Source organism: Medicago sativa, chromosome 4 (genome assembly GCF_051527215.1).
Source record: "Medicago sativa cultivar Bolivia chromosome 4, Bolivia_mono, whole genome shotgun sequence".
Lineage (NCBI taxonomy): Eukaryota > Viridiplantae > Streptophyta > Magnoliopsida > Fabales > Fabaceae > Medicago > Medicago sativa.
In genome coordinates this window covers 4,923,764-4,947,868 of record NC_140752.1, presented here as the reverse complement: position 1 = coordinate 4,947,868, position 24,105 = coordinate 4,923,764, and the positions used below count along the sequence as shown (strand labels likewise).

Here is a 24,105-nt window from a genome sequence, read left to right as displayed (position 1 = left end):
TTATGTCGAACAAGAAAAATAGAAAATGTCATAAAGGATGCATTTTGATAAACTAAAAATTAATAAATGAATAATATAACGCATCGTTAAATATTTAGTTTAAAAAATAAGTTAGAAGAAAACAAAAAAATAGTAAAACAGGTGAAATAAGAATGGACAAACTTAGTATCATTGAAGATATTGATGAAGAATTGATACTAAAATAGAAGTAAAATATGTACAATTATCCTAAAATTAGTATCATTGAAAATTATGAGACTTTAGGAGCTAGGCAGAGAAAGCTAACTCGCAAAAAAAAAAAAAAAAGAGCAGAGTAAGCAAGTGCCTTTGGAAAGAACTGATTCTGTACAACCTAACGATGACTTCAAGAATATCTCAATGATATGGTTTTATCACTGATTCGTAATATTTTCAAATTTTTATTAAATTTTTAGTAATATATTCAAAAAAATTATTAAACTTTTATATTGATTGAGAATTAGAGGAAGCACTAAGAGCACCAATGGTTAATGTTTCATACCCACAAGAGTGAGACACTTCAACTCAATCCAAAAATATTAAAATATTAGTTATATGAGTCATCTCTTTTGTATAACACAAATTTAATTCATTCTATAGCAATTTGAGACTAAGCACACATACTTAAACCTAACAACATTACCCACAAGTGTGATTCTCTCTCTCTCTCTCTCTCTCTCTCTCTCTCTATATATATATATATATATATATATATATATATATATATATATATATATATATATATGGGGCCTGTTAACTTGCACCCACCTAAAAACACTAAGGTGCAAGTTAACAAGCTGCACCTACTAGTTATTTACCAAAACACCCATGTTTTTCTATTATAAACAAATATTATTTATGCTATTTACAAAAATGTCCTTTTAATTAAAATAAAGTTTAATAGAGACAAAATGGTGTTTTAGTAAGGTACAAGTAGGTGCAGCTTGTTAACTTGCACCTTAGTGTTTTAAGGTGGGTGCAAGTTAACAGCCCCCTATATATATATATATATATATATATATATATATATATATATATATATATATATATATATAAAACCAAACATCAAGATCAACTCACTTACTCCCTTACCAAGCCAAATTAGAGATTTGATAGCATTGATTAGAAAGCTTGAGAGAGCGTTGAGAGTAACAACTGATCAATGCTCTAGACTACATGAGAAAGAGATACTACATCACCAAAAATCTTAAGACATTATGTATATGAGTCATCTTTCTAATATATCTAATATTTAACTCATTTATAGTTAATGTGATACTAACCACTCACACTTAAACTCAATAAAAGTTTGATGGTATGATTTCAATAAAAACAGTCTCACTCAGTGACCATGCATATGAGGGGCTTATACAAGCGTCCTAAGAAAATTGTTTATGGATTTTAAAAAAGGTAATTATTAATAAAAGAAAGTTTTATATGTCTATTTTCAATGTATAAAATACAAAATTTTCTATAATTCTTTTTTAGGCAAGTTAAACAATACTATCAAGACACTCGTTATCATTTGTCATGCATATTTCAAATTTAAAGATGATATATGTATGCAAGAGCGCGATGTTCTATCCCCTAATGGAAAGGTTGTGCAAATATACAATAATCAAGTTCTTGTCCAACAACCCACTTCATTTCTAACTCAAGAAGTTGAACACACTAAAGGCTAAAATGCTATAGACATTTTTGTTAATGATGAGCCCTCCTTTGAACTTGAAGCAATACTGGGGAAGAAATCATTGACATCACGATTGATGCAACAAAAGTTCCTACAAAAAATACACTTGGTTGCATTAAATCTATTAAAAAAACAACTATTAAAGTATCATGTTTCAACTATACAATACAAAAATTCTAAATATCAGAATAACTTCAATTTTATTTATACACATATAAATGTTTTAATTGAAAATTTGTCATAGATCATGGTTCTAAATTGTGGTCGTTGTTGCAGTTACACTATGAACACCGCTGATTAAAAAATACATTTAAAAGAGTTACACAGACATCTAAAACTTTTTATTTTGATTGAAATTATTGTTGCAAATCGCAATTTAGAGCCATGTCATATACATAAATTCAATTCAATTGATTAAATAAAATTTGGACAGTATATTTTAACATAGAATCATACTGATATGAAATAACTTTTGTAAACCACCAAGATTTAGTGATGGTACCTGTTCAACAATGCATTGAAACATATTGTTCTAATGATGGAATAGTACTTTTCGTGGATCAAGTTGACCACTACAATAACTGGAAGGAACTGCAGATATTTCTTGCCTTCCTTTCCACTCTTCACCAGGTTTGAGAGTAATTGCTTTTTCTACACAAGCAGGTTGGACACACAACATATGTTTGTACTCATCATCCCCCAAATCAGATATGATCTTTGATTTCTTGTCCCACGGGTTCCATACCACTACATATATACACAAATGCATATATATTAGTATATAAAAACCAGCGTTGTATAGATTCACTATCATATCATATTTTATCGTGATTTATGTACTGATAAACTCTAACCAGCATCAGGAAGCCCATCTTTTCGTATTTCAAAAGTTCTCTTTCTTTCATGATCAATGATAGCAATTTTTGTGGGTGTGCTTAAGTACACTTTGTCCACCTTCATCATCAAATAAACAAAAACTTTAAGAGTTTCATAGTTGAATCAATAAAATATAACAACACAAGAAATTTCTCAATTGATAACATATACTCACTTCACCCTCGAATGTAATAGCATCTCCTTGTTCTGTGAATCGTTCTCTATTCTTCAAGCTATCTAGATAATCCAATGTCTCTAGTCCTTCTATTCGAACTTCACTGAACATAAGTAAGGTGAAATTTAGCTTCTACTCACAAATGATCCAGATCAATACATAATAAATGAGATAACATATTTAAAGTGAGAACAAAGCAAGAATAATTTCGTAAGTCAATTGATTAAAATGTTATTTAAATATTCTATCATTGAGATTGTAACAATGTATAAACCAAGATTATATGAGGCAAAATATATTTGATATTGATTTATGAAGGAAAAAAAATGTATATGGCACACAAAACCTGATATCGGTAACATAGAGGTATGTATGATAGGCAAATGTGAAGGTAAAAGATTTTCCATCTTTATTTGTATTCCGAATTCGGGATGTCAACATCAAATCTCCTGTAGGCCCCAAAGCTATCCTTAGACGAAACTCATATCTGTAAGAAATAATGGTAAACTCAGGCTAAACTCAAGTGCAATAGAAATAGAATAGTATGTTAAGCAGGTTCTATGCAGGTTCAGTTTCATCCTCCAAGATGGCGCACATTGTTGCTTTGCTGGGTTTTAGTACAAGTGATATTCCCTTTACTTATATATCTTGGTTGCCCTATTTTAAAAAATGCACCGAAGACATCTCATTTTCAAGCTATTGGAGATAAAATCAAATTAAAACTTGATATCTAGAAAGGTTATCTCATATCTGTTATGGGCAGAGTTCAACTTGTTCGATCGATCTATTATTCATGACATGCTTGTCTATTTCTTCCGTATTTCAATATGGTCATTGAAGATCCTAAAGAATATTTATAGTTGGTGTTGCGGATTCGATGAAAAACTCACACCAATAACAACTTGATGTGTGGAGCAAGGGATAATAAAGCAACCAATAATCAAAGTGAATAGAACAGTTATAATCACAAGCCAAAAGTAGAAAACAACACAGCAAGAGAAAAGAAGAAGAGAGAACACAAAGAATCTGTTTACCCAGTTCGGTCCAAATTGACCTAGTCTGGGGGAGAGAGCAGCCCTCCGTTCCACTATATGATGAGTAACGTTACAAAAGAGATGGATTACAAGAATAAGTCTCCCGCCTAATTCTACCCAAATCCCAGCCTCTTCCCGTAACCAAGAGACTCAATCCTAATAGTGTTTCCCAAGGTGAATCAACCCTCAAAACCTAGTGTTTGTTCCAAAGAGACAAACTCTATACAAACCCTAGTTTTGTTGTTGCCTTTCTAAACCCTTGTTTCAGCCCCCTCTATCTCAAGGTTTACACTGATACAATGCCTATATTTATAGTAAAAGAAACTCCCATAAAATTGTACCAAATCTGGCCCAAAAAATATGTTTCTGAAAAATAACAGCACGCAAAATCGGGCCCCGATTTTTACCATTCGGGCGCCGATTTTTCCAGTACCAAACTGCTCCCAAAGACAGCCAAAATCGGGCCCCGATTTTTGCCATTCGGGCCCCGATTTGTACTTTCAGCAAACATCAATTTTTGGCCTCCAAACTCCAATTTTGAGTCACTTTCACAACAATCTCCACCTTGACTCCAAATTAGTGATGATGCCCATTTAACATCAACACCTTGCTGCTCTTTCCCTTGCTTCCCACTACACCAAGTAGCTCCACAAGTTTGCACCCTAATCCCTTCAGCCATCGGAATGTCTTCCGCCTTCTCGAAGGTCCTTGCAGTCTAACTACGCTAGGTATTTTAGGTAGTCCCACAAGCATTCACCATGACGTCTTCAACACAGGACATCTCCCGCTTCCTTGAAGGTCTCCTTGCATCCAATCACCCTTGGCTTTTTTTTAGGGTAATCCCGCAAGCTGTGCGGTACATTCTTCAACCTTATGAAGAAATCCCTTGCTCACCATAGAGCATAGCACCCAAGGTCCTCCATAGTCGTACCATTACCGGTGTGTTCAACTCCACCTCACGCTGAGCGTACTCTAGCTCAACTAGCAAATGCGTACATCCCACTATGTCTTCAACCTTGAAACTCCACCTCAACAGGTAGATCATGAGTATTGTTGCCTCCGCCTCTCCAGACTAATCATGAGTATTCTTACCACCGCCTCTCCAGGCTGATGTTGAGTGTTTAACGTCTCTCCAGACAAACACCGCTCCACTAGGCATCAATCCCAAGGTGACCAACATCACCTTCATCCTCCAAACAACACCACACCATCAGAGCACCTGCATCCTCATAACCCTCAGTGACAATTTGTGCGGAGTTACCATTAATCTCCGGACAATCCTTCATGAAGTGACCCATCTTGTGACAGTTAAAGCATTCAGATTTTGACTTTTTACCACTTTTTCTCTGGTTACCTCTACCTCCACCATTCCCTCTTGTGACACTTAGGCCTTCACCGTTTTCATGAACTCTCAAGTCCTTGGACTTGGTCAACTCTTTGGTTCTCAAAGCCGATTGAACTTCTTCCAAGGTAACAGTGCCTTCTTTGCCATAGAGCATGGTATCTTTGAACGATTCATAAGATTTCGGTAGAGCACACAACAAGAGTATAGCTTTATCTTCATCCTCAAGTTGCACCTCAATATTCTCCAAGTCATCAAGGATTTTGTTGAACTCCGTAAGTTGCTCCATGATGGCCTTTGACTCCACCATCTTGAATGAGTAGAGTTGTTGCTTTAGGAATTGCCGATGAGCCAAAGACTTTGTCATATACAAAGATTCCAACTTTGCCCACATTGATGCCGCGGTTGGTTCCTTTGCTACTTCTCTCAAAACTTTATCTCCGAGGCACAAGACAATGGCACTCCTGGCCTTGTCCACCATCTCGGTCTTCTCCGCACGTGACATGGTGACCGGTAACGCACCTTCACCCTTCAAAGCTTTCTCACACTTTTGCTGTATTAACACCGCTTCCATCTTTACCTTCCATAACCCAAAATCGTTATCTCCGGTAAACTTCTCAATATCCCACTTCGAACCCATGGTACTAGATTATCCTTTGACCTTGCCCCACGGTGGGCGCCAATTGTTGCGGATTCGATGAAAAACTCACATCAATAACAACTTGATGTGTGGAGCAAGGGATAATAAAGCAACCAATAATCAAAGTGAATAGAACAGTTATAATCACAAGCCAAAAGTAGAAAACAACACAGCAAGAGAAAAGAAGAAGAGAGAACACAAAGAATCTGTTTACCCAGTTCGGTCCAAATTGACCTAGTCTGGGGGAGAGAGCAGCCCTCCGTTCCACTATATGATGAGTAACGTTACAAAAGAGATGGATTACAAGAATAAGTCTCCCGCCTAATTCTACCCAAATCCCAGCCTCTTCCCGTAACCAAGAGACTCAATCCTAATAGTGTTTCCCAAGGTGAATCAACCCTCAAAACCTAGTGTTTGTTCCAAAGAGACAAACTCTATACAAACCCTAGTTTTGTTGTTGCCTTTCTAAACCCTTGTTTCAGCCCCCTCTATCTCAAGGTTTACACTGATACAATGCCTATATTTATAGTAAAAGAAACTCCCATAAAATTGTACCAAATCTGGCCCAAAAAATATGTTTCTGAAAAATAACAGCACACAAAATCGGGCCCCGATTTTTACCATTCGGGCGCCGATTTTTCCAGTACCAAACTGCTCCCAAAGACAGCCAAAATCGGGCCCCGATTTTTGCCATTCGGGCCCCGATTTGTACTTTCAGCAAACATCAATTTTTGGCCTCCAAACTCCAATTTTGAGTCACTTTCACAACAGTTGGATCTGTAACTTCATTTAGAGTGGTCATATTCTAACTTGTAAAATTTATATTGTCTCATGGATTAAGGTTTGCCTTCCATTTGATGAGTGTGGCCATTCTCTAAAATCATTTCACTACATAAGTGAGACATCTATTTTGTATTTATCCTGCAAGTTTTGGTCTAGTTCAGAGTAATGGGCAATTCTTTGCAGAAGCAGGTTTTTCATCAATTTGGACAATTTGTTGGTTGGATAATTGGTTGGGGAGTCCTTTGGTGAATGTGTTGAATATTCCAATCAATCTGTATCATAGAGTAAAAGCACTCAATGAGTTATTATATAGTTAATAGTCAATGTGTTATCTCTACTGTCATTCTTCATCATGATGCGTTTCTTGAGAAAAATATTGTTGGAGTCGTCCTTCCTTCTTCTCTTGCTTACGATTGTTTATGTGATGCTTAATTGTTGTACTACTCCTAAAAGTTCTAAGACTCGAAAGTTATTGCTTGCTGGAATGTTTCACATTTTTCATGTTATTTGGCTGGCTCGAAACGGTCTTTGTTTTAGTAATGTTAGTCCAACTTTACATTATTCCACCAAGATGAAGGTTATGTATGATGTTCTTTAAGTGGAAAGCTTGCGCCTGGATTTATATACGGTCAACAAAAGGATATGTTTATCTTGGATTCTTTTTAATCTTGCCGAAGCGACAAAATTTTAATGAGATTAAGACGGTTTTCTCGAAATCCCCTGTGATCAGTTGGGTGAAGGTGAACATCGATGGCTCGACAGAAGGTGAACCTCTGCATGCTTTGTGTGAGGGAATTTTCAGAGATCACCGAGCTTCTTTCTTAGAAGGTTTTATTTGCTCTTTGAGGACAAAGACTATCCTTTTTGAGGAGTTTGATGATATTACTATTGCGCTCAAGTTTCCTTTGTTGAAGGATAGGTCGAAAATTTGGATTGAAATTGACTTTCAAGATGTCTACAAATCATTTTTTGATGTTGGTTCTTCTTACTCTCAGTTTACCTAAAAAAAAGTGTTAAGTTATATATAAATACCTGTGAGGCCAATTCTTCGCATCATCTTCAGAGTTTTTGAGAACCAAATCAACGAAAGCTCTACTGTTGCTATTTGTTGGAAAGGGAGGAGGATTAGGATCTAAGGTCCACAACTTGTTCCTTGCAAATCCATGATGTTCAAGAGTACCAAAATTTGAGAACTGCATATGGATGGATGTAAAGTACTTAAAGAAAAAACAATGAACGAAAACATACAAGCTCTATAAGATACACGTACTTGAGGAAAACATATTGGAATGCCTCCGCGTAAAGATCTTGGAGGAGTAAAGTTAGCCTGCATTTATTCAAGTGAAAGGAATTGATGAATAATTTGAATGATCTCAAACACAATAAAATAGCTATATATGCATGCAAATTTAATCCATCCAAAAAAAATTCTATCACTTCCTTTTGAGGCACTCATACCATATTATACATATATATAGTTAAAACTAATCGGAATGAAATCTTCATTGAACAATGATATTTTTGTAAAACAATGATATATTTATGCATGAATAGGATAATGTAGGTGGTTACCTTACTACTAACAAATAACAATTCTTCTCCACGTTCGTTCTTCCAAGATGTAACTTGTCCCCCGTATAGATACACCTGAAAATGAAACCATTCTTATATACAATTAAGTTTTTTTTATAATGATGATAACAACTATGTCTTTCCAAATTTCACGAGGAAAAAATGATATGATGTATTTGTGGATCTTAATTAAATAGAAAATTAGATAGAGATGTAATCAATTCATGCATGAATTATGAAAATACAGCGAAATAGAAAATGAGATGATTAAAGAATAATTGAAAAAAGATAATTTGGAATATTGATTTTGAATCGGAAAATGAAAATGATACCTCAGCAGAGAAGCCACGATTTTCTCTAAGTATGATCTTCTCTAACCCATTAACGCCCATACAGTGTTTCACGTACATCGTTTCTCGTGACATCTCTCTTCTCTCTCCTTCTCTCAAACAATGAGAATGGAATGCTCTTCTTCCATCAATGAACATTTATAAACTATATATATAAAGGCTATAACTTGTTAAGAGAGAGAGAGAGTATATTTCCTTATTCTTTTAAATTTGTTGGGAAGGACCTTCAAATATACTATGTATCAAAATTAAATTCTAATTCAAGCTTATAAATATTTTTTGTCTAATTTAATTTCTTCATAATTTAAGATCTATTATCCACTCATAAAATATTTATATTATATAAGACACGTTATGGAAGTGTTTAAGATTTATTTTAAAAAAATTGAATATTTCCACAAATTAAATTCTAAAACATGTCAAATATTGTATTTAGTTTTTTTGGAAGTGAATTTTTTTTCTTGTTAACTTTCATCTTTCTTTATCAAACTTATAAAATTCCTAACCAAATATCTTTACACATAAAAATTGAAAATAACATGAAAATATTGTTAGAAAATAAATGGAGCAGCAGTTTATATTTTTATAAAGTTTTGATTGTAATGTGAAAATATTTGAATGACCATTCTTTCGAAAGAAAAATTAGAGAGACTAAAAACGAAATATGATATATTTGTTGGAACTAAAAATTTATTTAACTCTAATAGCAATAAGTCCGGTAAAATTAAGCACATTTTTGTCTTGATATTATGTTTTGGTTTGTGGTTATTGTGTTTTACTTTGAGATTTGTGGTTTCTATATCTCTACGATGATGGTCAGTACATTGTTCAATTTTTTGTAATGATGTGGTTTAGTTAGTGTGTAGATTGAAACGGAAAATATTGAAAATCTAAGCTGTGTATATCTTTGATTCCATCGCAATTTTGTAAGACCAACCAAGCATTCCTCAAAATCCTTGAGGAATTGCACCAAACATATCATCTTCTTTATCAAAAGAGAATTGCAACAAATTATTTGCCAAGGCAGATATAATTTACTAATCAAACGAAACTTGCTAAGATTGAGACTTTCTTGAAAATCTTCTTCTTCACAAAGAAGAAATCTTCATCTTCTTCCTCTAGCTGCTGATCTGAACCATGTTGGTTAACCCTAGCTGATTGATTATGAGAATGGCCTTACTTCTGATTTGGGTTAGGCATGTGTTTGTGTTGATGTATAAGTGTTATGTCTAATGAGAGAACATTTTATCTACAAAAACCTTTAAAATTCTCTAACTTTTCTAGCCTAGACCTAATTTTACACAAAAATATTCACTTTCTTTTCGCATCTACCCAACCTCGATCTCCATCTTGCTCACATTCTTTCTCATTTCAACCAATTTTCTTCACCATATTTGGGTCATTTAACAAGTTGTATATGTTATTGCAAAAATGGTTGATGGAGCACAATGTACAAGAGGAGTTGTTAACTAATTTATCCCTTAACTCATTGTTTATTCTTTGTTCAACTTCATTTCACCTTATTATGGATTTATAATTAGTTTTCATTTAATATTTTGTGGCTTTTATGTTGATTGTGAGTTAAGCCTTTTAAGTTAGGATGCAATGACTTGATGAACTTTGTGGAAGATGTTGTTATGTTCAATATTTTTATTCAAATTTTGTTTATATAATTTTTTTTTAACAGAGATTGAACACATAGTTTAAACTTTAAAATAACAACTCGTTAAAAGTTTGGTGAGTAGAAATAGTTGGATAATATTGATAATTGTAGGTAATTTACACATTATCTAAGTTTGGTAAAACTAGAAATAGTACATCAAGTCCGTAGGGTGGATAGAATCATAGTTGTTAGTTAGGAATGTTGCAACATTTTGTAGCATCCGGCCAATCCTACTTCATGATTTGTTAGGAAGTAGCATCCTGATATGTTTTTATCCATCCATTTTTATCATATCTTTTTAAGCTATTTTTATACTTTTCATTCGAATTTTAATTGGTTGTTTACATAGTCTCGATTTCATGTGTTACTTGTTACTTTGTTGTCTCGCTATAAATAGATTATCCACATTGAAAATTTGTGAAATTAACCATAATCAACCATCGTAGGATTGTGTGTGTATACTAACATTTTAACAGTTGACCAATTATATTACCTTCATCTACCACAATCGTAGTAATATTTTAAGAGATAAAGATAAAATGTTGAAATACATGGACATAGTAGTAGAGAATACGACTCTGATACACATAAAGTTAGATAATTATTTTGACTTTCTGGTATCAATGAAGTATTTTGGTAATCACGGATGGGATAAATAATAATATCGGCGTTGATTTAAGAATATTTAAGTGGGACAAATACGTAAACTTTATGTCTGAAGCAGCTTTGAGTGCATGTTCCTCAAACAAACGTGACATGTACTTGTGTTTTGAACATCTAGTGTTGGTTCACGAAGATGTTAAAAGTTGGTGAGAATTGAATAGCACCAAGACATTCATGTAAACAAAAACTTGATCAAGATTTTTTTTTCAAAATAACTCCGTATCCGGCCTAAAAATCAAACAATATGAAGGTTTCAATTTCACCGTCCACTTGCGGAGGCTCTATTCAAAGTATGAATTTAGCCCACTGAAATTGACATCAGATAGAATCAAAACTGAAACCTAAAAAGAAACACACTTTAAAGTTTGAAGCTAACCATCTTAATAAGTACTGATTACAGGGGTACATAACATTCACTCTATAAGCATCCTTGCCCATCAATATATTCTATCCAATTCATTATAGATAATTATATACATGAATGATATTTGTATCCTTATCATGAGTATATGTATCAACTTTTTATATCAAATCACTTTGGTATGCTCTTAACCGATATCCTTTTGTAAATGGGAAAATCTTCCACCAGTTTTTTCATCATTCATCTAACATCGACTAATATAATGGTATGCATTATGTTTCTTTTTACTCTTTTTTGGAGATGTTATTAGCACAATAATCTACTTTCGATGATATAACAAATGGAAAAATATTTTATTCACATGCATGATATGTGGGCTGATAAATAGTTTAATGAATTTGTTTGATAGAAAATTACCATCTTTCATCTACTTTTAGGAGGAAAAAAAAATTGAGATCCTAACTAGGTCAGCACCTCAACCCTTAATAATCATTTGCAACGCGACTCTAGATATAATAATATAAATAAAAAATCTAGTAAAGCAAAGTTGAAAGATGTCCCTATCTCAGTCCTCTCTTAAGGGTGATAAAGAAAGAGACAATCGAGACACAATTCTTAATCAAAGAGGTCCAATGTTGAGGGAACCTAGCTGAAACTGTTTTAAGAAGTAGTCATTCAATCTTGTCATAGATTTTAGACGTGTCCAATTTCAAGCCCAAAAAACCTTTTTTCCCAGAAGTTTTATTTCTCATGAAATGAAAACATCAAAATCTGACAACACGTTATGAATAATTAATCTAAGAAGTAAAAAAAAACACTTTCAGAAGTATCAGTTATGAGGAGCTGCCCTCGTCACGGCAACAAACTCATCAAGAAAGGGTGAGATGGCAACGACCACCCAATAGCTTCGTGAAGTGTAATGTTGACGTTTCATTCTCTGAGCACTACAATAAGGTGGGTATTGGAATGTGTTTAAGAGACGAATTTGGTATGTTTATAGGAGCTAAAACTATATGGCTGCAACCGATTATGTCAGTTGCATAGGAGAAGCATTAGGATTACTAGCAGCTATGGAATGGGTAAGAGAATTGGAGTTCAATAAAGTTATCTTCTGTTTAGATTCAAAAGGAGTAGTAGACTCACTGAACTCACAGGTTCACAATGACACAGAGCTTGGTTCCATCTTAGCTAGGTGTAAAGTAAATTTATCTGGTATTTGTAACAACTCTTATGTCGAGTTTTCTAGGAGAGAGGCTAATATGGTTGCTTATGAACTTGCAAAGTCGGCCGTATATAATGCCAGTTCTCATCTTTATTTTGACATACCTGATTGTATTGATCCTTTGATTTTTAATGAAATGAATTAGTACTGATTGTATTGATCCTTTGATTTTTAATGAAATGAATTAGTACATTTTCGTGAAAAAAAAAAAAAAAAACAATCTATCTTTAGTTATGTCTAGTAAATCAGTTATGTCTTCACTTTCAGCTTTGAAGGAATATTGACAATCTATCTTTGATTTTCCTAATTAAGCTTTAAGTGTCCTTGATTCGTCTCTATCCACGTGGGATCCATTAATTTATATCTTTCTTGGTATATTTGATTTTCTGTATCGACTTATGAATCCATATCAAAGTAGGCTCGAGGAATGCATCCATAAGAAGTAATTGCTATGCCATAATAGAATATAAATGGTCTTACGTGATCAAATGGTGAACGTACTTGCTTGATGAATCCTTCGGTTTTGCATAAAAGTCCAACAATTTAGCGGATCGTAATTTTCGATCGCACAAAATTTATCAAAAGATACAATCCGATCAGCTTATTTTTACATTGGAAGATATCTCCCGATCGGCTTATTTCAAAAGTTGAGAAGTCCACTAGACACAAAACAATCACCAATGGTGAATAGTGGATGATTTATCATGGACACGTTTAATCGTGGTCAATCCTAAAGCTACTCAAATTGAAAACATGATTAAAAAAATTAGGAAAATGATAAAAGGCACGACAAAATTTTCGTGCCTAATTATATCGATGTACTCTTTCAATTTGAATGAATGAATATCTTTTATTTTGTCAAAAAAAAAAAAAAAATTTCGTGCCTAATTGCACGAACTATTCCTCTCAGTACAGTAATGCTTTGCCATTTGGCACTTGATCTCATGATGATTTTGTTTAACTAAGCTGATTCACCAAATAAAACATGAATTTGGAGCATCTTAGGGGTTGTGATGCTTTTATCAGTGCAACATTGATAGGGAAGATGATGGTGCCACTACCGACAACAATTTTAGATTATCTTAGTTCGTTAGTTCATCTTTATCTTATAAATCCACAAACCAACTAGAAGAAGGTCATTCACCGAACAAAATGTGTGTTCTGAGCATGTCGTGCATGAGTCGTGCATTAAATCTCTCGTACCATATAGCAACGTTCAAAAAATTATTATCCACTCCAAGTTTCACTCCATGAAATAGCATTAGTAGCATTGAATGAATACTAAAGACGAAAATTGCCGGTTCATTATCCAAAAAATAAATTAAAAAATTGTAGGTTCAGAAAGTTTCATGACGTGCACTATAATTTACAAGCAGGAAATAATGCTAAAATCATTTACAAAAATAATTATGAACAACAAATCTGCACTAACAAGGAGCTATAGGCTGCCAAAAAAACAAGCAATGATAAATTTCTTATCAACTAAAAAAAACCTAAAAGTAACAAAGTACTCAATATCTAGTAAATGGTTGTTCTACTGGTCACAATTCTGCTTTCTCCTAACACCTCAAACTTATTAAGTGCCCACCAAGAACTTAGATTTAAGGAAAATCCAAGCATCAACTTAAACAACGGAATCACTTCTGACAATCCAATCACACCTATGATTTTAAAGGTCAGAACAAGTTAGAGTGTGAAGTCTATCATTATTCACAATAGGATCTAAGAATATGTTATTACTAGCCAAAGCGTTTGATAATACCTGAGCATTATCTGTTTTCAATTTTTGAAGCTCTTCCTGGGTGCATATTAGCCTATAGATGATACAAAGCAAGGTTAATGAGTAAAACACCTATATTTTAGCATATAATCGAAATAACTTTTATAATACAATACCTCCATTGCAAATCAGTTATCTCATGAAGCAACTCCTTTTCCCTCTCGTGAGCTGATTCAAGCTGCAGTAATGTATAGCCGATATTTAGTTTAAATTAATACTGGGAAAAGCAGATATAAAAGCATTCAAATAAAATGATTTTAATACAAAAAAGATAGAAAAATGTCTGCTTATAGGTAATACAGCAAGTAAACTTGTTGCATTTGGATTTTACAAATTCAATTTATTTCCTTGCTAATTGATAAGCACCAAACACTTGAGAAACCTCACTTAAAAGTTAGCTGTCAAAGGAAAAGAACCGCACCATTTAACTACACCGAAAATTTCATACTAATATGGACTTAGCATCCTATAAAACCCAAGTTCTTATCACTAATTTGTACGGTACTAGCGACCAGGGGAAGTAGTTTGACAATACACAACTATTCTGCCAACATGTAGCAATTACCATTCACCAACATTGTTTAGAGAGACGAGAATTTGGACCAAGGTACCCTGTCTTCCATTCATCATAAATCCAATTTACCTCCAGCATACCAAAATCACAGTGAAGTAACTGACTGTAATAACTATGTACCCTAGGTTTTGACTCAAATATTTTCCAGTTTGCTCTCTAGACAAATTACACCCTAAGCACTTTATAAATTGATAGTTGCAATTGTACTAAGCTAACCTAGAGAATTCAATTGTGAGAAGTACATCATATAATCATATAAATTATAAATTTTAAAACCTACAAACTAAAGTAGCATTTTGAATTATCCAATTTTTTGACACTTCAACCAATAGTACATATGATTCCCAGAGAGACATAGGTCATTCTCAAATAAATGAAAATGAGTCTAACTGATAAAAATCAAGCCCTTTAAATACATACCAAGGATTTCTCCATTGCTGCTATCTGTGCTGGGGCATTTGTGTTATCAGCTGCACGGTTGACAAAGAAATTAAGAATATAAGAGACATTAATGAAAAAGATACAAAAATAAAAAAATATCAACAGATAGAGGTCGCACCGGCAGATTCACCCACGGTAATTTGCTTCATTAAAGTTAGAATGGTTTCCTGTTAAAATGTCATGAACAAAATAAGGTTAATCTTGGACATTAGCTGGAGGAGATAGAATAGAACCATAAAAGACTTAACATACCCTCTGAAGAATATTTGTCTGCAGCACAGAATGCAACACAGGGAACAGAGAACAGGAAGAAATATTTGATGGCGTAGCATCAGATATTGTTGATAATAATGGTAGAGGTGAGTGTAGAGGAGTAGCATTATGCTGGCTCATAACCTGCAACGCGTAAAATGTTACAGTAAATTAGGAGTTATACCTTCCTAATATGGGTATAGAAATTATATCTACCTTCACATTAATTTGTAAAAGAATCATGCTTCATAGCAAGGATTATATAATTAATATGACCTAATAAAACATAATACTAAACCTAAAACAACACTTCCATTTTTTTCTGAAAAAGATGGTAGCAAGACTTTCTAGTTACAAACTAAACACCATTAATGCCCAACTACAACAAAAACAATAATCGTAAGGCAAACGAACACTAGCAAGTACCATGCAAGCACTGGTTGAAGAACCAAAATTAAAAAATGTTCATTGAAAAATGCAGCTTTTTAAGTTACCAATGTATCAAATGTTCAACTTTTCAATCTTTTTTTGTATTTCTTCCCTCTTTCACATCATTAGCACTCATTAATTGTAATGTAGTAAGTGAATAAGACGAAGATGGATCAAGCTATTCATGTATTATGAGTTTGAGTCATCACATGTTTGATCAAATTCATTTATTTAACTAAACAAACAAGCTCAATATTCTGAGTCAAGTTTAAATTCTTAGGCTTAACATACTAAATTAATCAATTAAGAAAATTATTGGGTGAGAATTTTGATAAAGAAAACAAATAGTCAGAACATAAATGATAAATGAGTCGACTTAAAACTTCATTTTGGTAAGCAACTTAGGCTCAATATTAAAATTTGTCTAGTGTAAATAAGTGAGTTAAGGTTTAGCACTCTTTGTTTTTCACAAGCAATCCTATACTATAAATTCAAATGGTTGACTTGATTTCGTGTATGTTTGGAATCACACCGAGTTTGACGAAATCATATCTTGTAATTTCTTAAGTGTGGATGTTGCCAAAATCATGGTGGCACCCAATGATTTCCTCAAACTAGCTGTCAAACCAGACATACACTCAACTGATTCAAACCTCTAACAGCCAGCTGAAAAATATCGATCTATCCTTCACTAAGTGAAAATGAAATCAGAAATTTGTGCGGGTCTAAATATTATTAAGATACAGTAAAGAAGATATAACTCGAGCATAGCAGAACATATATTTTTGGGGTTTTCATAAACTAAAGAAGAATAGGTGACAGGTGTGCAAACCTCTAAACAACCAACCTGCATGCTGTGACTCTTTTGCAGTACAGGAGAAGGGGTCACCTGAAAGAAATCTTAGTATTCAGTTTTCAAGAAAGAAGAATGATCGGTGAAAGTTATTTCTTACCTTCTCCGGGTCAACGTTCTCAGATGTAACTTTAAAACGTCCTCTTTGTTGAACAACTGGTACCTTTGCTTTATCATCAGTGTCATCAGAATTAGCTGCCATAGAAATGATTAGTTAGAAGGAAATGCAGGAGTTAATAGTGATCCTTAAGGACTTCAAGAGCACAAAGTTTGTGTTGCTCCCTTGAAATTGAAAACAAGGCATGCATGCAATTAGACAAAGTAATGTGAGCAGAGGTACCTGATGTTTTGGAGGCTCTAGAAGGAAGCTCAGTAAGCACATCATCTCCTGTGTGTGTTACTAAAATTGCATTGGCACTTGAGACGTTTGTAGACAGATTTTGTAGCTTCTCACTGTCATTGATATTGCTAAATATTAAAGCTGATGATAGATTAGAAAAGTGTTTGATTTGCTTAACAAAAAGAATGAAAATTATAAAACTAATGGTTTATATTTAAACATGATAGTGAAATAGAATAAAATGAAAGATGAAGTATACGATTAAAGTTTGAATATTTGTCATAGAAGAAGAACCAATCTGAACAAATGGAGTGTGAATGATTGAAATATGAAAGACATCAGTGTTTGAAATATTCTCTATCATTTCTAAAAAGACAACCAAATTGGAGTTGCTCAATTCCTTTTGGTTGGGCCTAAATTCTTATTGGGTGAGAAAATCAACAGTCCCAAAGGGGGTTAAAAATAAGGAAATTGCTCTATGAGTCTCTCAGTTTCGCTCAAAACTCTTTGATTTATCAGATCGTATCTCCCAATCGCACAAAACATATTGAAAGATACAATCTGATCGGCTTTTTTTGTGTCGGAAGCTATCTCCGGATAGGCTTATTTAGGGGTTGAGTAATTCAAGAGGCACGTAGAGAAACGGACTAAGAAACAAATCCACGTCAGCCCAAATGCCTAGACAGCCCAATGTCAATAACTATACAACTAATGCAGTTTTGTGAAATAAATAATTCAATTGGCAGATTATGTAAATTAATTCAAAATAAAATTAAATGTACTTAATGCATAATTTGAGTATTTACCTTTCTGCTCGAATAGGTGGAAGAGTAACTTCCGGTAATATGCTTGACGAACATCCTCTCCTATGAAGAGGAGGATGAGTAGCCACAACAACCTCAGCGGCTCTTCCACCATTTTCCATATCACCTAAACTATGGTCCACATGATCATCAAGACAGGAAGAAGTTTGTGGTTCGTGGCTTGAGCTTGTGATGCTGGAGTCATCATCAGATTTTTCAATTCTTGTCCTGGAAATGGCAAGATAGAAAAGCATTGACCCACAATGTTTTAACAAAAATGCTAGTTCTAGCTGTAAAGACATGGAACATTTGTTTATTTTAAAATAAAAGATCCCAAACCACTACAAGCATTAGCACGTGATGTAAAAGTTGTCGGAGTTTGAGTATTTCAAAAGTATAATGCAATTAATAATGTGACATCACCATTGTGTTAGAGACATACTTGACATCATTTATTGTGGAATCAACTTCCGGAACAGAAGCTAGTTGATTATGCATTTCATCATTTTCCTCCTGTGAAGAATTAGCCATTAGAACTTGTACCAAAAAAAGAGTTAAACATTAGAACTGCCTCAATAACAAAATTTTCTTGTTAACAATGAAAAATAAGAGAGAGGAAAATTTCAGCTATATTTATAAATTTATATTTCAAATATAATCCTAATCCTACTAAATAAAAAATGAATTTGTAAAAACAATACCATGTCAGCAGTTTGGCTACGACTATGACTTGAACTTGGCAGTTGCTTATCTTGAGCATCAAGATTAGTTAAGGAACATGCACTACTCACATGACTGATATCTGACATAGCATCGTCAAAATCATTGATCTAGAATAAATAAAAACCATAGTAAGAATTTTTTCAACTTGATGAGTGTATGAAAGTGTAATATTAGACATGACATGTACCAAGGAAGCCTGAGCCTTCATATCTTCAAGATTAAAGTTCCAGCCACTAATGCCTCGTTTGTATTCATTCTGCAGTACAGGGATTGAAGACAGAACAATAGTGTTATAAGCTTGCCATCAATTCAGTAACCGGTAGCAATGAAAAAAACAACCATAAAAAGCATCATCAAAAAAGAAAAACTAAGCTAACTAATTAAATATTTAAATCCATTTGATGTACTTTAAAGTGTAGAGCATGCACACACACACACACAAACAAACAAAAACAGACATACTATCTGACTCTGCTCAAGTCTGCTGGCACCCTGGATTGGCCAACAAATAGGTATAACACTATAATAACTATAGCTAGAATTTTTAAAGGTGTCTTATTGTGGGAAATGTTGAGTACAAGTACATGGGGGAAGCAATACAGTACTATTTTATTTTTTGCATCAGATAGCAGTCAGTTAGATTTGGACAGTGTAATTTCGCACCTGTGATAATTCCTCCATCTGCCCATCAGGCATTTTCTTTTGTGCAAGCATATCTTCTTCTTTTCTCTGTGACATAAAAGTTACCTCATAAATAAATATTATATTATATATCATAACAAGGGTGGAACTGGGAGGGTGCAACTATAAATATATAAGATATGTGATATGATATTAACTTAAAGTGGAAGCAAAGCAACCTTTAGAATCTCCATGCGATCACCCAAAGCAGGCAGGCCCTCCAAAAGAGTTCGCGTGATATAATCACTGGAACGAGCTTGCTTAAAGAAGGAATGCTTTAATAACTTGCTAGCAGAGGGTCGTTTTGAAGGATCTTTTACCAAACAACAAGCAATCATCTGCTTAAAAGACTGGAAAGAAAAAAGGAATGAAGATATTAGCTAGTAAAAATCATAGAAGGGTTTAATTTGCTTACAGGAGCAATCAGCAAAGGATGAAATCAAACTGAACTGAGCTGACCTTAGAGAACTTCTTGTCCCTTTCGTAGTCAAGGCCTGGAGGTGCATTTTGCAAAGTCATAAGCAGTACCTGGAAAGTTTAATTATTACGAAATTAAACAAAGAAAAACAGGATAAAATTTTGTGTGCTTATTATAGCAAATACTATGATAGTATGTGCAAACACACCTTCAATGGTGGATACTTTGAGAAAGGAGCATGGCCATGGGCAAGCTCCAATGCAGTTATGCCAAATGACCAAATGTCAGCTCTGCAAGATTAATTTTGAATGTAATTATTGCCAGCATGTCAATAAGCCAGGGTAATTAAACAAGGTTTTGGAATGCGTTACGACAAAATCATTGATATTGCAGAAAATTGTATTCAAATAAGAAAAATGCTATTTATTATGGGACTTCCGTTTAGTGAAAGTGAAAGTGCTTCTATTTAGTGGTTCCACATCCAATACCTCATGTATTCCGTCAAAGACAACTTAAAATATTGTTGACTTGTTATAAAATAAATGGTTCTTGCGTTTCGTGTTACGGGCAATCATAATGAATAACATCTCTCTTCAAATAATAATGACACACTCCCAATCATTCACATTGCAAAAACTCTTGGAGGGGAAATTGTGAGCTGATGCGATTGCGGCCCACAACCAAAATATTGAAGCCGCGGCCATAAAATGAAAATTTTAATCAAAAATTATAATGATGCATTCGCGATCATTCACATTGCAAAAACTCATTTGGAGGGGGATCAATTGCAAGCTGGTGCTACCAAAACGGTAATGTTGTGGTTGCGACACATGATGTGGTCCGCAACTTGAAACCCTTGGTGTAGTTACCATCAATGAGATATTGTAGAAATTTTTCTCAAATACTAATGATATTATTTGATTGTAGTAGCATGAAAATCCTAAATATAGGATAGAAATGTCGTCAAATAATACTCGGTTGTGCAGCATCAATTAATTGCAGTTAGAAGATATTAAAAAAACAATAAAAACCACCGTTACAATTTGGGGTGGCAAACCATTTTAAATAATGTAGATATTAAGTATTTTATTATATGATATATGATAAAAGAAGTTAAAAGAATAGAAAGAACACAATACTTGAAGTTATAACCATGCAATTGCTCCATGACTTCAGGTGCCATCCAACAAGGTGTACCAACAAAAGTATTTCTCGACCGTTGCCGATCACCAGAATCAAACAAACAAGCAGAAACACCGAAATCACCGAGCTTAACCGCACCGCGAGAATCAATGAGAACATTACCCGCCTTAACGTCACGGTGAATGTGACCATGATGATGAAGATACTCTAAACCCTTCAATACCTCCCTGAGCACAGTTGCAATAACAACCTCTTCAAATCCATCAGGATGTGCAGCTTTCAATATGTGAAGACATGAACCACCCGACATGAATGGCATCACAACCCATAGATTGTGATCACTCACGAATGAGCAGTGTGATTTTAGCACGTTAGGGTGGTCCACTAGTACCATTGTTTGTGCTTCACGAGATATGTTATTCTGCATTCATTCATCCATTAATTATTCCATTGATAGTTAATTACACAATTAATCATCAGACATTGATGGAAGAAAAAAAAATACTAACAATATTGTGGTATTCTACAACCGCAATTGTGACCGCAATATAAATTATTCTATATTGTGGTATTCTATAAATTATTCTTTAAAAAAAAATTATTCTAAATTGTAGTATTCTACAACCGCAATTGTGACCGCAATATAAAGGTTTTAGAAATTCTCACAACTTCATCTATGGTTTTAAATTGTGGACCATGAGATGCGGCCAAAATATTGTTGTTGCAGTAATGTCCGTAGTTACATGAAGCTGCACTGCAACCATTTGCATCAAACTGCAACCGCAGTTTAAAACCATGGTGCTTCTATAATATAAAACCTCGCAGCGTAACTAGAACAACACGATTTAAAATTATGACAATAACATAACATCATTAAAGTTTTTGAGATTTTTACAACACAAATGCTATTGCATTGGAGCTGGTTCCATGGTTTTAAATTGTGGTAGCAATGTCTACAACAACACTATGTTGCACTACAACCATAGCCACGACCGCATCAACATCCCAAGTTAAAACTATGGATGTGTCTAGTGCATTTTTTATTTATATTAAATAGTCTAATGTCTCGAAATTCACTAATAAGGTGAATAAGGGAGAAATCCAAACCTCTGACCCTTTTATATCACATGTAATATCCTATCAATTGAGTCATGTTTATAGAGACATTTTTTTTTTTGTTAAGATACGAAGGTTCGCAGAGTAATCACTACCACAAAGTAATCACTATATAAATTAGGCTTAATAGAAGTTCTGGCCACCTAAGTATCACGATTTGGCGAATTTGGCCCCTAACAAAATAAATTACAACCCGGCCCCTTAAGTCCTGCACCTTTTGCAGTTTTGAACCCCTAAGCCAATTTTGACCGAGTCAACACACATGTGGCACCTCAGTTAAGTGAGTAGGATGCAACATGTGTAATTTTTTAATTAAAAATAAATAAAAAAGCCAAATGTATATTTATTGAATTAAACAAATAAATAAAAAAGGAAAATGGAATAAACAACCAGAAATTAAAGGCATTTGCTTTTGAGGATTCTTTTTTCCTTTTCTGGCTTTCTTTTGAAATACTAAACCAGCAACAACATATGAAATTGTGTTTGTTTTCTCAGCCCCGTCACCACCAAGATTCTTCTTCTTCTTTTCTACTACTACTAGGACGGTAGCCTTTGTTGTTGTTCTTCTTATACGTTGACTCTTTCGAATAGAAACAACGGAAGAAGAAGAAGAAGAATCAGCTCCTTTGGTTTTTCGGTTGCGTTTAGCAGTGGTTTGTTGCTCTTCCTTTTTCGCTAAGTCCTCCGCTCCCACCGCTGCGTTTGTTCTCCGTCTCTTTCTAGAATAGTAATAAAGGATAGGAGGCTTGTTAATCGTCGTCGTCGTTGAGTTGTTGTCTTCGGAACAAGAAGAAGCAGCTTCTTCGGTTTTTCGAGGACAAGACAACAACACAATGACGACGACGATTAACAAGCCTCCTATCCTTTGTTACTATTCTAGAAAGAGACGGAGAACAAATGCAGCAGCGGGAGCAGAGGAGTTAGCGAAGAAGGAAGAACAACAAACCACCGCTAAACGCAACCGAAAAACCGAAGGAGTTGCTTTTCTTCTTCCGTTGTTGTTGTTCGAAAGAGTCAACGTATAAGAAGAACAACAACAAAGGCTCCCGTCCTGGTAGTAGTAGACAAGAAGAAGAAGAATCTTGGTGGTGACGGTGTTGAGAAAACAAACACAATTTCTCATGTTGTTCTCATGTTGCTGGTTTAGCTTTTCAAAAGAAAGCCAAAAAAGGAATACAGATTCCTCAAAATCAAATGCTTTAATTTCTGGTTGTTTCTTCAATTCTCCTTTTATTTTTATTTTTAATTCAATAAATAGACATTTGGCTTTTTATTTATTTTAAATTAAAAAAAATTACATATGTGGCATCCTACTCACTTAAGTGAGGTGCCACGTGTACGTTGACTCGATCAAAGGGGAGCCAAAACTGCAAAAGGATAGTACTTAGGGGCTGCGAGAGCGGCCAAATCTATTATTAAGCCTTTTAATTCAATTCATATGAATGAATGAATTGTGAATGATTGATGAGGATTGGTATTAATTAACTAAACCATTAATCATTAGAAATTATGAAGAAGAAAAAATAACATCATTAATCTCTTGTGTACAAAGATATTAATCATTACTCTAAACTGTGTTCTACAAGGGCAATCATGACCATAAAATAAAGATTTTAGAGATTTTCACAACGAAATATAGCTGCATCCATGATTTTAAATTGCGGACTAGATATATTTTGTTGCAGTAGTGCCCGGAAACACATGAAACTGAATCGATTGCAACCGCAATTTAAAATCAGCAGCGTAACGAAAACTGCGGCGAAAGCAATTTAGAATTAAAATTATTAATATGAATGAAAAATGAAGGTACCAGATCGCAGTTGTCGCGTTCGAAGTCGAGAATTTTGATGGCGACGATTTCATTGAAAGAGACACAGAGAGCGCGATGAACAGAAGCACTAACGCCTTGACCAATCTCTTCGTAAAGTTGATAATGTTCGGCTCCGATAGGATATTTCTTCTTCTCTGTACTTTCCTTTTCCTTATCTCTATCTTTATCCTTCATGCTGCTGATCGATCGTAAGGAAGCTATGATTACGGTTGCGATGAAGATGAACAACAACGACACGGGAGAGAGAAAGCGATAGCAATGAAAAGAAAAAAGATGAATCGGAAGAGATACGTAATATAATTTTAATTCAATGAGTTCCGCAGATTTCTCGT

The 24,105-nt window shown here is 34.1% G+C and overlaps 3 protein-coding genes across 6 annotated transcripts; 1 reads left to right on the top strand and 2 right to left on the bottom strand.

Annotated features, from left to right (window-relative positions):
- Nucleotides 1–1,555: 1,555 nt before the first annotated feature.
- LOC146925674 (putative glucose-6-phosphate 1-epimerase) lies at nt 1,556–8,624 on the bottom strand. Its single transcript, XM_085706833.1, has 9 exons — nt 8,463–8,624; nt 8,131–8,205; nt 7,829–7,885; nt 7,591–7,751; nt 3,106–3,246; nt 2,760–2,862; nt 2,563–2,662; nt 2,211–2,455; nt 1,556–1,799 (listed from the first exon to the last, which is right to left on the bottom strand). Exons 1-8 carry the CDS (start codon nt 8,616–8,618, stop codon nt 2,241–2,243), a joined length of 1,008 nt encoding a protein of 335 aa, XP_085562959.1. The 5' UTR covers nt 8,619–8,624; the 3' UTR covers nt 1,556–1,799; nt 2,211–2,240.
- A 3,556-nt stretch (nt 8,625–12,180) lies between these two features.
- LOC146925673 (uncharacterized) lies at nt 12,181–12,534 on the top strand. The gene has a single exon (XM_085701319.1). It carries the CDS (start codon nt 12,181–12,183, stop codon nt 12,532–12,534), a length of 354 nt encoding a protein of 117 aa, XP_085557445.1.
- Nucleotides 12,535–13,683: 1,149 nt separating this feature from the next.
- LOC146925672 (Protein kinase superfamily protein) lies at nt 13,684–24,105 on the bottom strand. Of its 4 annotated transcripts, none has more exons than XM_085706828.1 (19): nt 23,753–24,105; nt 20,823–21,247; nt 19,892–19,973; nt 19,725–19,793; nt 19,445–19,615; nt 19,248–19,313; nt 18,772–18,840; nt 18,563–18,691; nt 18,304–18,374; nt 17,865–18,089; nt 17,059–17,186; nt 16,819–16,913; nt 16,698–16,754; nt 15,437–15,580; nt 15,303–15,351; nt 15,164–15,213; nt 14,286–14,347; nt 14,152–14,203; nt 13,684–14,050 (listed from the first exon to the last, which is right to left on the bottom strand). In XM_085706828.1, the coding sequence occupies exons 1-19, from the start codon at nt 23,945–23,947 to the stop codon at nt 14,045–14,047; spliced, it is 2,145 nt and encodes a 714-aa protein (XP_085562954.1). In that variant the 5' UTR covers nt 23,948–24,105; the 3' UTR covers nt 13,684–14,044. The 4 variants fall into 4 exon arrangements, with proteins under 4 accessions (XP_085562954.1, XP_085562956.1, XP_085562955.1 ...); XM_085706830.1 differs by having other exon boundaries at nt 16,713–16,754; XM_085706829.1 differs by having other exon boundaries at nt 17,059–17,171.

Bases quoted from the DNA above. Each gene is read 5' to 3' on its own strand.
- LOC146925674 (XM_085706833.1), bottom strand. From the start codon at position 8,618: ATGTTCATTGATGGAAGAAGAGCATTCCATTCTCATTGTTTGAGAGAA. The intron at 7,752-7,828 runs GTACGTGTATCT...ATCCATATGCAG, and splicing joins TTCCAATATGTTTTCCTCAA to TTCTCAAATTTTGGTACTCT. The intron at 2,456-2,562 runs GTTAGAGTTTAT...GTATATATGTAG, and splicing joins AGATGGGCTTCCTGATGCTG to TGGTATGGAACCCGTGGGAC.
- LOC146925673 (XM_085701319.1), top strand. From the start codon at position 12,181: ATGGCTGCAACCGATTATGTCAGTTGCATAGGAGAAGCATTAGGATTA.
- LOC146925672 (XM_085706828.1), bottom strand. From the start codon at position 23,947: ATGAAGGATAAAGATAGAGATAAGGAAAAGGAAAGTACAGAGAAGAAG. The intron at 19,616-19,724 runs GTCAGCTCAGTT...TTTTCTTTCCAG, and splicing joins GGGACAAGAAGTTCTCTAAG to TCTTTTAAGCAGATGATTGC. The intron at 16,755-16,818 runs GTAAGAAATAAC...GATTTCTTTCAG, and splicing joins AGAACGTTGACCCGGAGAAG to GTGACCCCTTCTCCTGTACT.